The sequence below is a fragment of the Phocoena sinus genome, chromosome 2 (genome assembly GCF_008692025.1).
Source record: "Phocoena sinus isolate mPhoSin1 chromosome 2, mPhoSin1.pri, whole genome shotgun sequence".
Lineage (NCBI taxonomy): Eukaryota > Metazoa > Chordata > Mammalia > Artiodactyla > Phocoenidae > Phocoena > Phocoena sinus.
This window is the reverse complement of record NC_045764.1, coordinates 128,443,116-128,456,540: the sequence shown is the minus strand read 5'-3', so window position 1 is coordinate 128,456,540 and position 13,425 is coordinate 128,443,116. Positions and strand designations below refer to the sequence as shown.

The following is a 13,425-nucleotide window of genomic DNA, read 5'->3' as shown; positions in this document are numbered from 1 at the left end:
TTAACGTGCAGCTCTCATCACATCCCTCTTTTGCTTCACATCCTTCAAAGGCACGTGGATTAAACCCAAGCATCACCTTGGCCTTGGAGGCCTTAGAGAATCTGGCTACAGCCTCTGTCGCCTATCACTAAGCCCACTCCTCTCCACCCCCAGGCCCTGCTGTCTTCTGCTCCTGGAACACGTCAGCCTGGATCCCACTGCAGGGCCCTTGCCTTTCTCTTCCCTCAGCCGAGACCTCCAGATTCTGCCATGACAACTGGCTCCTTGTCATGCAAGTCTCAGTTTAGATGATACTTCTTCAAAGAGGTCCTCCCCTAACTAGCCATCGAACCTTGTCCCCCCATCACCTCCCAGTCATTCCTTTCACATCATTTTATTACTTTTACAGCACTTCTCACTATTCAAAATCCTCTTATTGCATACTTGTCTTCTATGTGCCTCTCCAGCAACTATACAAACTTCATAGGAGCTTAGACCACAACTTTCTTATTCCCTGTGGTATCCCCAGAACCTAGAAAAGTTCCTGGTACCTAATAGACACCTGATAAATATTTGCTAAAGAAGGAATGAATCGACTGTGCAAATATCCCTGATGTACACTTTAAGCTATTATCTGTCATTTTCATCAGTGTGACTGAATTTCATTCAGAGTTTATTCCTTGGAACAGATTTGCAAAGAGAAAAGACCAACAAAGTATATTATGTGTATTCCTCTGCGGTGCTGAGCAGGGAGGGGGGTGCAATGTAGTAAGTGGGACGTCGCCAAGGGAAGGGAGTGGGTACAGAATAGGTAGGCTGGGGCCATAAATGCAGACGTCTGCTTTGCAGTTTAAAAAGAAAAGAATTATGTTCAGGTTCAGTGTAGAAGCAAGTTTTAGATTTCTGCTTGTCACTGCTCCTTTATGAGTATGGAGAAATAAGAGTTAGTGGTCATTGCCCCAGCGCTATAATATGTCATTTGCTGTAGTCTCCCACTATGAACTGTAGTAATAGAGAGAATAGTAACTTTCCAAATATAAGGACCTTTAAAAAAATTTTTTTTTCCTGATTATAAAAAGGAAATTCATGCCTGGTAGGGAATTTGGTAGGGAAATGGGTACAGAATATGCAGGTCGAGGTCAGTAAAGGCAAACTTCTTCTGCTTCACAGTTTTGACATGGGCCTGCTGCTTGCAGAAACCTGCGTGGTTTCCCAGGGTCGGTCTGGCCTGCATTTTTTGCGTGGTCTCACAGCAAATGACTCACGTTTGGGGACAGTCTGGAAATCCCAATACTGCTTCTCTTTCCCTTCCTTCCTTTGCCCTCCTCTTACCCGTGCTAAGGGCAAGATTTCTTGGTTTTCTCTTTCCTTTGTCTTCTGGTTCTGCTACCCCTGGAATCAGGACTCCTCTGAGGAGAATTCAGTAAGAGAAGCCCTTCAGCAATTCATCTCAAATTACGAAGGCATAAGGAGAAACCGGGCCCCGGTCAGTCTACTCCCCTTATCCCTCACTCCTCTCCAGCCAGAAGTGCCCCTCGAGACTCACAGGTCAGACCACCCCTCCAGCCCAGACCACAGCGAGGGGCTCCTAATTGTTTCCCTGGCTTCAAATTCCACCAGATAAATATTCTTAAAATACCAGTTACCTGAAATCTGCTGTTACAAAGCTTTGGGAGTGGAACACTATCTATTTAAACAGACAAAAAACTCCTATCTTGGCTGTAAGCCCATCCGCATCTGGCCACAGTCTTTCATCCCAAAAGCTGCACACCTCCATCTGACTGCCTGGAGTTAGAAAATGCGGGATCGAGTCCCGTTTCCTCTCTATAGGGTATGTGGCAATTGGGCAAGCCTTTAAGCCTCCATTTCGCTCAGTGGAGGCAATGGTGCCAGACTCAGAGGTGCTGTGAGGATTTAAAAGAATGACGCGTGTGAAAGATCTTATATAGAGGTCCTCCGTGACTCTCAGCTATTTCATAACATAATCACCCCATTCTGGCCCCGTGCCTTGGCTCACATTCTCCCCTCCTGTCTGTGTTTTCTAACTGCTCTCCCTCGCCTTCAAGAAATGAGCTTAGATCCTATCTCCCTGTAAGTCATCATCGGTCACACCTGCACACAAGACCCTTCTCTTCCCTGAATTCTCCCTACCCTGATATTGATAGGTCCTCCCCTAACACCTAACTTAGTCTACTGTATTATAGAAAGAGTGGAAAAAAGGAACAAGCATTTGTTGAATGCCCATATTTTTGCACGATTATTTTACTTAATTCAACACAACCCTATGCAGTACCAACCTCATTATAGAAATAGGAAAAATACAACAAAGGGAGATAATTTACCAAAGTCATAATTGGTTAGTGGCAGAGGCCAAATTTGAACCCAAATCCAAATCTGTCTAGCTTCATAGCCCATGGTCTTTTTCCACTATGCTGAGTAATGAAATTGACTCCCAACTGATGCTCGGAAATCCACATCATTACTTTATACCCCCCGTTAATTTCCTATCTCCCCAACTAGACAAGAAACGTCTTGAGGGTAAGGACCTATGCCTTTCACTACATCCGTGTCTCATCCCACCTACACTTTTTTATTCAACAGTAATGTTCAGAATTACGGCACTCCACTGATAATAAAAATAGCTAACGGCCATTGAGTGCTTACTCTGTATCAGGCACTATCAAACATGCTTTTCATATGTGAATCTACCACAACAATCTTGATAGACTGTGATTACACCCATTTATAGATGAAGCATTAAAAACAGTTAGTCCAAGATTACACAGCTGTTAAGTGACACCCCTGGGGAAAAAAACCCAGAAAGTCTGACACCAGAGCCATGGTTCTTAAAGAAAATATTTTAAAAACGTTTCTGTGAAGGTATCAGAGACCTACCAAAGTAATGAGGTCTTGAGTGGCCTAGATCCCAGAGAGAAGGGAAGCCCAGAGAGGTGAGCCTGACACTCAATACACTTTTCTCCTTGAGACAGCTGCCAAGTCAGAAGAAAGCCAGAAAGTAGAGGCAAAAGAACACAGAACAGATGACACAAATAGAAAACAGAGAGAGTAGATTTAAGCCTAAATAATATCGTAATTACATTAAATGTACACAGACTAAATACTACGATTAACAGACGTTTGTCATACTGAAAAAGAAATCAAAACTGTACTATATGTTGCTTACAAAAGATATATATTAAATATAAGATTTCAGAAAAGTTGAAAGTCAAGGAATAGAAAATGACATATCATGCAAACACTACTCAAGACAAAGGTATATTAATATTGGACAAAGTTGACTTTATGTTAAGAAGCATTGGGACTTCCCTGGTGCGCAGTAGTTAAGAATCTGCCTGCCAATGCAGGGGACATGGGTTTGATCCCTGGTCCAGGAAGATCCCACATGCCGCGGAGCAACTAAGCCCATGCGCCACAACTACTGAGCCTGTGCTCTAGAGCCCGTGAGCCACAACTACTGAGCCCACATGCCACAACTACTGAAGCCCATGCGCCTAGAGCCCATGCTCCACAACAAGAGAAGCCACTGCAATGAGAAGCCCACGCACTGCAACGAAGAGTAGCCCCCGCCTGGCGCAACCAGAGAAAGCCTGCACGCAGCAATGGAGACCTAACACAGCCAAAAATTTAATTAATTAATTAATTTTTTTAAAAAAGTACCCTTAAGATGCCTTCCAAGATTAATCGACAATTTACAAACTTGGGCCATATGTCCCCTCTAAGAATCTTACCCACCCCCCTCTCATTTTCTAACATTTCTATGGAGGTATGACTATAAGCAACTGAGCATCAGACATGGAATGAAATTATAAAATTAGGATAATATATACAACAGATTAAAAAAAACACATCTTGTCAGTCAATTCTTTATCTTCTTGGAAAGATCATCTTCTCTACCTGGGATGCTGTGTAAAACCATTCAGCAACTTCCTTGAATTCTCTAGAGATTTCCTTCTCATAAAATAATGAAAGATGTGGTTGACATTCATAGGGCTGAAAATGATGTATGAGAGGTCTGTTTTCACTTTAAAAGGAATAATAAATAAACAAACCTAAGTCAAGTCTATCTATGAAAAAAATTATAAAAGATACGAGGTACAGTTAGTTAATGGGGAAAAAAAAGCTTTGGCTCAATCTATTAGAAGGAAATAAAAGGACTACAAAATCCAAAAGCCGTTGTGCCCCCCTTTAATAGCAACTGGCTAATAACCTATCACAAGTTAGAATAACTTAGAAATATATAAAACTAGTTAAGAAAAGGAAAATTGTAAGTTAGAATAACTTAGAAATATATAAAACTAGTTAAGAAAAGGAAAATTGTTAATAAACGTGTGGAAACAACCTACACTTTGACATCTTGTAAAGATCTATCACTCACCTTTAACAAGGGATAATTGATTCTTGCAACCCATATGTTGGTAAATGGAGCCTCCAAGATAATAGCATCAACTGGAAATCCTTGAAAAGAAGAAAAAAGAAATAACTCCCCTATCATATTTCAATACTATCTTTCCTAAATAAGGGATCTTCAAGGTCTTGTACATGAACTACCTACATCAAAATCAGTTGTGAATCTTATTAATAATGCAAACTCATGAACCCACACCAGAGTCCAGTCAGAAGTCAGTATCTAGGGAGTGGGGAGTGTGACAATGTGCATTTTTAACTAGCACCCTCGCTAAAGAGATTTCATTCCTAGGTACGTGATAATTCAAAACCACTACCTTCTTCTAAAACACAAACAGATTTTCATGACTTGGATAATTTAAGAAAGCAAAGTACTACAGGAAGGGAGAGTGTTCGGCAGAGGCTGACGAGGTTGTTTTGGCCAACACTCCCTCTGAAAACAAAAGATCTAAACATTGGAGTTACTGTATATGTACTTGAAAATAACAAATGGTAAAATAGTAAAATATTTATTAAAACTTTAATGTTAAAGAAAATTTCGTATGATATATTGAACAGGATATAATGTGTAAAATATATGTAAATATATTTAAGTTAGAGCACAAAGAGAAAAATGTCTGGAAAACTCAGAAAAGAACACTGGAAACATATAAGACATGGGAACAGATAAAAAAAAATATATATATATATATATAATTATAGTCCCAGATAAAGAGAAGACAAAGAATGGAGCAGGCATAATATTTGAAGATATAATGACCAACAATTTTCCAAAATGGATGAGTATCAGGCCACAGTTAAGCAGGATAAGTACCAAGAATACCTAGGAAAATCAGAGTAAAAATGCTGAAAAACAAAGAAAAAAATCTCAAAAATAACCAAAAGAAAAAGTAAACATTATCTTTAAAGGAGCAACAGTAAGACTGGCAGCTGACTTTCTAATGAAACTGTAAAAGCAAGAACAAAGTGGATGGCATCTTAGAAAGGTTGAAATAAATGACTGCCACTCTAGAACTCTATGCCCAGGGAAAATAGCCTTCAAAAATGAAGATGAAATAAAGACATTTTCAGACCAAAACTGAGAGAAATCTTCACCAACAGACAGGTGGAAGAAAAATCCCAGATGGAAGCACAGCGATGCTGGAAATAAACAGCAAAGAAAAGGGTAAATCTAAATACTGACTTTATAGTATGAGAATAATCATTTTTATGGAGTATGTAATATAGAGAAAATTAAAATACATGGTAGCAAGAGTTCATAAGTTGGGGACTTAATGTAATTAAAATGTCCTAAGGTAATTGCATTATCCAGGAAGTCAAGTATTCATTTATGTGGGAATTTAATTCAGGTAATTCATCATTGTCAACATTGAAGGAGCCATGAGAGTTTAGAGGACCAATGAAATGACATTTGTTTTATTTCCATAAGTAATTAAGATTGTGTATAGCAGGTGACACACTTTAAAATGTTTACGGTAACTCACCCTGACCTGTATTGCCACGTAAAGTTTAAGATACACTGCAAGTGATTACAAGCTTTTAACACGTATCAAGATCACCTGGCCTTAGTCACAGGGATTCCATTTTATGAAGACAGCTAGGATCCACCTAGCTGTCACCTGTGTTTCTAACAAACACCCCCTGCAGATTCTGACAAAGGCAGTTCTCAGAACACTTTGAGAAACACTGATATAAATATTATGTAAGGAGGGCTGCAGAAAGCAAGTCCTGCCTATTACTTCATAATGTATTATTTTCCTCCCCTGTAATCCAGATTACTCCATAACAACACTTATTATCACTTCACAGTGAGGGCTCTTTTAAGGTAATTTTAACTCTTTCCTTAGTATTTACTTTTAATTTCATAACTCTGAAAAGCAGGTATTGTGTATATTAAACAGAAAAAAGAGTTTATTAGACTATCAGGAACTGTCTAAAGTTGGGGCGCTCCAGGTATCTCTGTGTTCAGATTGTACACAATAGTCTCTTCGCTGTTTTTCTTTTCCCACATCAAGCCAAGAAATTACACGATGTAAAATAAGCATTTTATCATACCTTTATCTTCTAGAACTTTTGCAGCATTTGTTGCAACTCTGTAAAGCAATGAAAATTAGTACATATGCGAAGCAGTGACTTAACAGTCAAGTAAACAGTACAAAATGCAACATCCAGTATGAGCATCTGATGAAAGCTTTTGACCCTCGCATGTGCACAGACACAAAATTTTTCACAGGATGTCAAGGGGTTCCACTGGCCCTAAACAAGAATGCTTTCATTTAAAACGCTCAAGGAGAGTTCTGGAATGGGCTTCAGTGTCATAGACAGCCGGAGAGCTAGACCCTCCCTTATATTACAGACAGGCATGCTGAGGTGTAAGGTCACTAGCCCCACGTGGAACCTGAGAGAAACTATCTCCTAGCTCAAGGGTCCTCCTGCTGCCCACTGCTGCCTATAATATGACACTAACGCCCCAAGGACCCACCGCAGCACCCATCTTCAGACCCCACTCACCCTGTTCCCAGAGAGTGGCCCCAGAGACACACAGGGGTGGTACCATTTCTCGCCTTGGTCCATTCATAGACACAGACGGCATCCGCAGTCAGCGCATCCTCTGTGGGTTTACCCGTCGAGTCCCTGAACCCTGGCAGCAAGGAAAGGCAAACACAATATCACTGCCTCCAAAATGAGGGCTATCAAAAGGCCCCTTCTTACTGAAAAATCTTTGTACACTTTTCCTAACACATACCTCCGAAGTCAACAGACAAGACATGAAAACCACCGTCACTCAGCACCTAGATGACAAAGGAGCTGTGATCACTTTAATTGGGAGATGTAAACAGAAAAGGTGGTCTCACCTCCTCCACACTTCCATAATCCTGGTTATGATGGCTTAATAGGTAGGGAAAAATGCATGTCTGAAATCTGGTGTTTGACTTCAAACTTGAGAAGATCAGGCTCAACGGGAAAGAAGGAAAGCAGCATGGCAGAATAGGACCACACAGCCTGGGTCACACCTGGCTCTGTCGCTTAGCAGCTGTCTGACCTTGGGAAAGCCACTTAACATCTAACTGTGTAAATATAGTCTGAGAAGTGAAAAATAATACCTTCAGGATCGTTGGAAGGTTGCATGAGATTATGTATTAAAGTACCTTGGTACATAGTAAATGCCTGTTTTTAGGAATTTCCTGGAGGATAAGAACTCCACAGAGTTGTAGTAGAAGGAAGCAAATAACGGGGAGATATTTATATTAAGTATGAACAGATAAAGAGTTAATATTGAGCAAAAATAAAGAGATCACTTGGTTACATGAAACCACTGCCAGCCCCAAATAGATAAATGAGAAAAGAATATAAAAACATAATTTTAAATGAAAAAAAATACAGTGATAGACGAAGGGAAGGGAGATAAAAGGGGACAAAAGTTGACTGTGCAGGCACTTTTAAATCTTTACTTAATTCTCACAACAGTCCTACAAGGTATGTGTTCTCCACATTTTACAGAGAAAGAAACCGAGCCTTGGAGAGCTTAAGTAACTTGTTCACAGACACCCAAATGGCCAGCAGCAGAACCAAGATTCACACCTGGGCCTGCCTGTGTCCAAACATTGTGACAGAAATCACTACCATGCTGCTGGCATCTGATCTCACACCTTTCTTTTTCAGGTTAGACAAATAACCAGGAGAGAGGGCAATGCTTCTAGGTGTCATAGCCCACGCGCCTGTGTCAGGGTGAATGACCCACAGCTCCCCTCTGCTGCCGCCTTCCCCCAACTGAGCACCGGCTGCCCGGACCGCTAGCGCTTCTCAACGTAAGCATTTGACTGAACTGCTGACAATCCATCTCCTTCCACTGCTGCACAGCAAAACCTATTTCTAAGAATACTTCTAGAAGCTAAAGGAAAATAAGTTCCAGAAAGTGGCTTTTCAGAAAAAGGGATGATATAATCAAGTTCACTAAAGGAAGATCTGCCTGCATCCTCTCCACTCTGCCATGAGGTGCAAGATGAAGTGAAGGAAAGACTCACAGCCCTGGAGGTACAAGAAATACTTTTTTTCCGAAAGAACCACAGTCTACTCTGTATTAACCACATAAAAGGGAGATAAAGATGATTCAAAAGGCAGAGGATTCTTTAAAAAAGCATTTGAATTTGTTTTAGAGCCAAGTTTCTTAAACCTTAGTGCGTCATGGAGCCCTTTGAACATGTAATTAAAGCTATGGACCCACTGCCCTGAAAAATGTATCCACTCTTCAAATTTTGTGTACAATTTTGGGTTGGGAGTTCATGGACTCTCTGGGGCTTCTGTGGATCCCAAGTATAGAACCACTGCTTTCATCAAGGTTCCCTGCGATCTGTCATTTGGCCTCCTTCCAGCTCAGTACTGCTGAGAGCAAGCTGAGACTTCCGGGCAGGAGACAGGAAGGTGCAGCTGACCCCAAACCAGGAAATCTGCGATAACTGAGGGCAAGAGCGGATTCACTCAGAGGGCAGACGTGACTGTGTGATTCACATGACCCTTTAAATAAAAATGCATTGTAACGCAGTGCCCAAGTCTACACAATCAGAACAAGGTTAAGCAATGTTGATTTCACAGGAAATCTCTGTAAATGTGACTCTGAAACATACACCTCAGGAAAGCCCCTTGAGCAAAGGCAAGTCTTGACAAGGCCATCTTCTGACACAAAAAGACAGTGAGTAAAAGAGACAGAGGCAGGGGAGCCGAGGGGCAGATTCCAGACCTTGTCACTGAGTTTGAAGTGTCCTCCCAGAGACAGAGCGAGGTCTGCGGGGTCTCTGAGGCACATCGCCCCTCCCCCATGCTGAGACCCGCAGTCACAGCCAATACTCATCACCCACCATAATGACACAGGCCCACAGAGGGACTGGCAGTGCACCAAAGGACAGCCAGCCTCCTGGGAGGTGCTCTTGGTTACCAAGCAAGGTTGGGACCACAGAGAGCAGGCCGAGGCATCAGTATTCCAGACTAGAATTAGTCAGGTGGCCCCCAGTAGCCGTGATCAGAATTCCAGGTGATCTCTCCTAGGGAATCCATACTTTTGATTAATAGGATTCGTGCCAAATAAATGAATCTCCGTGTGGTTCTGTGAGAAGACCACTGATGTGGAAACTGCTCTTCCTTTTCTCCATACCTCATGCCTACTCCCTACCCAGTCGTCCATGGATTTGATCCATCATTTCTGACACTCTTAGGGAGTAAAGGAACCATTGCCTTCTTTGAAATCAGTATCCAAATTTTGGAAGTTAGTTTCCCTTTCAGTTAAGGATCCACATTATTCTACATATAGAATATATAGATTTTTTTAAAAGAGAAGCCTATTGCCAGAACACCCTCAAATTTCAACAAAGGGAAAAAAATATGTGAAGGGATGCTTACAGACCTAAAAACTGAGCTCTGCCTTACATTCCCCCACAGGGCTGAAATACTCTTTCACTCTGTAAAAAAAAAAAAACATCCAAGCAAAGGCAACTGACTTGTGTTCTGCACCGCCATGAAGATAAACAGTAATTGGGTTGCCGTCATGGAGGGCTGCTTCGTAGCAGCTACAGCCCTTCCCCTTAGCATCCTCCCCTCACCGGCAGCTAGAAACTGTGTGCCTGGAAAGCAAGGAAAGGTTTCAGCCAACATGGACAGAGAGAAGACTTCTCTATCCTTGCCAAAGTCTGAAACCTCCTTATGTCAATCAGATACATATTTATATTTATATGTTTATATACTATTAGAATATATAATGGATTATTATATGTAAATAGTCAATATATTTACATACAGATATTTATCTGCTTAATATATATGCACATGGTAAAAATTAAAATATAATGCCACAAACGTCTTATAATGAAAACCACTACTGCCTTACCCCCCCTCTCCCATGCCGAGATAACCCCTTTTAACCATTTACTGTTGTAGTTCTTCTGACTCCTATACCAATCATGCTTCCAAGACTGCAATTCTTAGGTGTGGTTTGTTGAAATGCAATCCACTGGGTGGAAACAAGTAAAAGACAATAGATATCTGCCACCTGCTATTGGTTTGGCTGAAGAAACAAATTGGAAACAAAGGGAAACCAGTTTAGGTAGGAGAAAAGAACTTGAACATGAAATTAAGCTATTCTACTCAAGAAACCCAGTGACCTTGTGATTTTAAACACCTGAGTGAGCTCCATTTCCTCCACCTTGTTAAACCAATGAATGAACCCTGCTAACAGGAGCACTGCCATATGACATGTCACCAGGAGACCTGGAGAATTGGCCATGTGATGATAAATCTTCAGTCCCTCAATCTTTTTTTTTTTTTTTGTCACACCGCATGCAGCATGTGGGATCTCAGTTCCCCAACCAGGGATCAAACCCATGCCCCCCGCAGTGGAAGTGCAGAGTCCTAACCACCAGACCACGAGGGAAGTCCCAGTCTCTCAATCGTTTAGAAGCAAAAAGTCTGACATCAAACCCCAAGGCCTCTGTACTGCGAAGACGGGCGTTGCTGCCAGCTAGATAAGCTAGTCATGAGATCAGCTGACTCACCAAACAAGGACGGATGGGGCAAGAGTAAAGAAGAAAGATGTTTTCAAATTCCAACACTATTAGTGGGACTGTACCCTGCAGATCAGGAAGAAGTTATGTGAACCCATCCATATTGGCGCCCAAACATTCTGTGATCACATGTTTAAACTCAGGGAGATGAAATATAAAACAGGGCACTGGAAAACTGGCAGCCACGAACAAGTAGGTGAACCAAACAGAAGAAAATACTGAGATCAGCAGAGCAAAACAGACAGTAGGATGCTCACGGCCTTGATGGACAAGTATTTATGGAGTGCCCTCTGCCAAGCTCTGTGCTAAGCAATGGAAACCCACCGACAAAGTCCCCCAGCTATGAAGTCATTGTCTCATAAGGAAGACAAACATTCATCAGATAATCACACAAGCACTTATTCAATTACAGCGGAGATACACGCAGTAAAGGACAAGCACAGGTTGCACTGACATATGCCGAAAATGGGGGGGTGAGGAAAGCCTTTCCTGAAAATTACCGTTTAAAATGAGACCCAAGAGATGGGTAAGCAGTTAGTTAGGCAAAAGGAGGGAACAGAGGGAGCAGAGAGAGAGAAAGAAATGTTGCAGACAGAGCATGGCTTCTATACACGGAGGCCAGTGGGTCTGGAGCAGGGTGGGAAGGGGGTGAGGCATAAGGCAGGGAAGAAGACAGACCCAAGGCACCTGAAAGACTCCACACTCCAACGTAAGAGTCCTGAAAAGCAAATGCAAGCAAGTCAAGCTTCAATATAAAGGGAAGGTGTGTGGAACAGCTTCCTCCAAGGAACACCGACCTCTCCCCAGGCAAGTAACACAGCACTGCTCACCTCTGCCCTTGTGACATGAAAGCCACACCCACCAAGCACCCCAGGGTCCAATCAGTGCACTCACCATGTTCCCAGAATCACCCTAGGTTCACCTTTGATGTAGAAGCTCACTGTGTGAGGAATCTTTAACTCCGGTTTCTTTAAATCCACAAGAAATGGTGCTTTGACTGGAAAGGAGAATTCATTATCAACTCCCAGAATCGAATTCCATGTCTCTTAATCACAATCAAAAAAAGTAATTAGCCTCATGTAGTTGCAAGCTACTACACTCAATTCCAAGCAAAGTATTTTTATTTTATAAACTAGGACTAGCCTGCAAAAGAGTTGCCCCCCCTCAAAAAAAAAACTAAAGCTAGACTTAAAAATACCACCAGTGTTATATATAGCCTCTAATGGAGTTTATTCAATCTTCGTCCCCGTTTCAAGCGAAAAGCAAAGGAGACCATTCACTTGAAAAGTAAGAGGGTCTAGAAGAAGGTAATGAGTATTTTGCTACTTAAGTCATGAGTTACTTTTTGCACTAAGTAAAACCTAGTCATTAGCCATAAGCCACGAAATGTCCAAGATCAACATACACCTGGAGACATGCAGGTGAGAGCATCACCTGTGCTCTAGAAGAACTGTGTGTCGCACTGACTAACGCAGCACTTGGTAGAAAAAACACGGGAAAATAGATTTCTCACATCAGTCTCTCTCTGTCTCTCTCTCGAGGGATACAGGCAAGAAGAGGAAGAGAAAAGGCGCAGAATACAGAAAGCAGTAAGGTATACAGATTAATAGCCAATTTGAAGACTGAGCTCCTGAATTGAAACCCTACCCACAAGGCCATATTTTTCTATCTATCCCAACAGTTTGCAAGGATTCATCCTAGACCCCAAAGCCAATATTAAATAGGTTTCAGACCATTTAAGTCTAGCCACAGTTTTATAACTGACATATCTTTTTCATTATGCCATAACTGTAAGGGCAGTAAGTTCTCTATTTGGGAAAAAAAATATAAAGGCAAATTCACAAAAGATACATACAAAAGTTGAAAAAAATCACCCTGTGCATCAGAGGAGGGAAAATATGTTCGTTTAATGATTTAGTTGTAAAGCTGTCACACAGAGTGGCAATTTTTCTTCTGAGAGTTGAACAGGAGTATGGGAAAGATCTATAAGAGATTGTGAAACAAACAAGGTATTCAAAATCAGTCCAAGTGTTGTCCCTGTTTGTTTCTCCTTTTAACCTCCAAATCGAATTTCACAGACCGACACTGGGAATTACAGGCAGGTTGGCATTTAAGCAAAATCCTTTACAGAACTGTATGTAATTAGGGCAGATCCAGATCAGGCACTAAGGGAGAACCAGGAGAGGAAAGCAATAAGTCAGGGCCCCTACCAGCTGCTCAGAAAGCCCAGGTGTGACAGGACAGGAGGGGAGGGGACACGGATGTACTCGCGTCAGACTTGTTTCCTCAGTGTACCCCACAGAAGGCCAAGGCTGGACCCCGAAGTCACCAGGAAACAGGATTCAGACTGTTTTAACAGTTGCCACAGTTTTCAATCACATCACATTTCAGTGCTGTATGTACTAGCTATTATTAGTATTAGTCTAAAGCAGTGAATGAATAATCATCAGATTCCCACCGCCCCTTCTGG

The 13,425-nt window shown here is 41.7% G+C and overlaps 1 protein-coding gene across 3 annotated transcripts in view; it reads left to right on the top strand.

Moving 5' to 3' along the window:
* Positions 1–9,517, top strand: part of PYGL (glycogen phosphorylase L) — a 53,296-nt gene extending 43,779 nt beyond the window's left edge. For all 3 annotated transcript variants that reach the window (XM_032623821.1, XM_032623822.1, XM_032623823.1), the window contains exon 21: positions 8,068–9,517. In XM_032623821.1, coding sequence (XP_032479712.1) covers positions 8,068–8,080 — 13 coding nt within the window. In that variant the 3' untranslated portion in view covers positions 8,081–9,517. The remainder of the gene's footprint in view (positions 1–8,067) is intronic.
* The last annotated feature ends 3,908 nt before the right edge of the window (positions 9,518–13,425 follow it).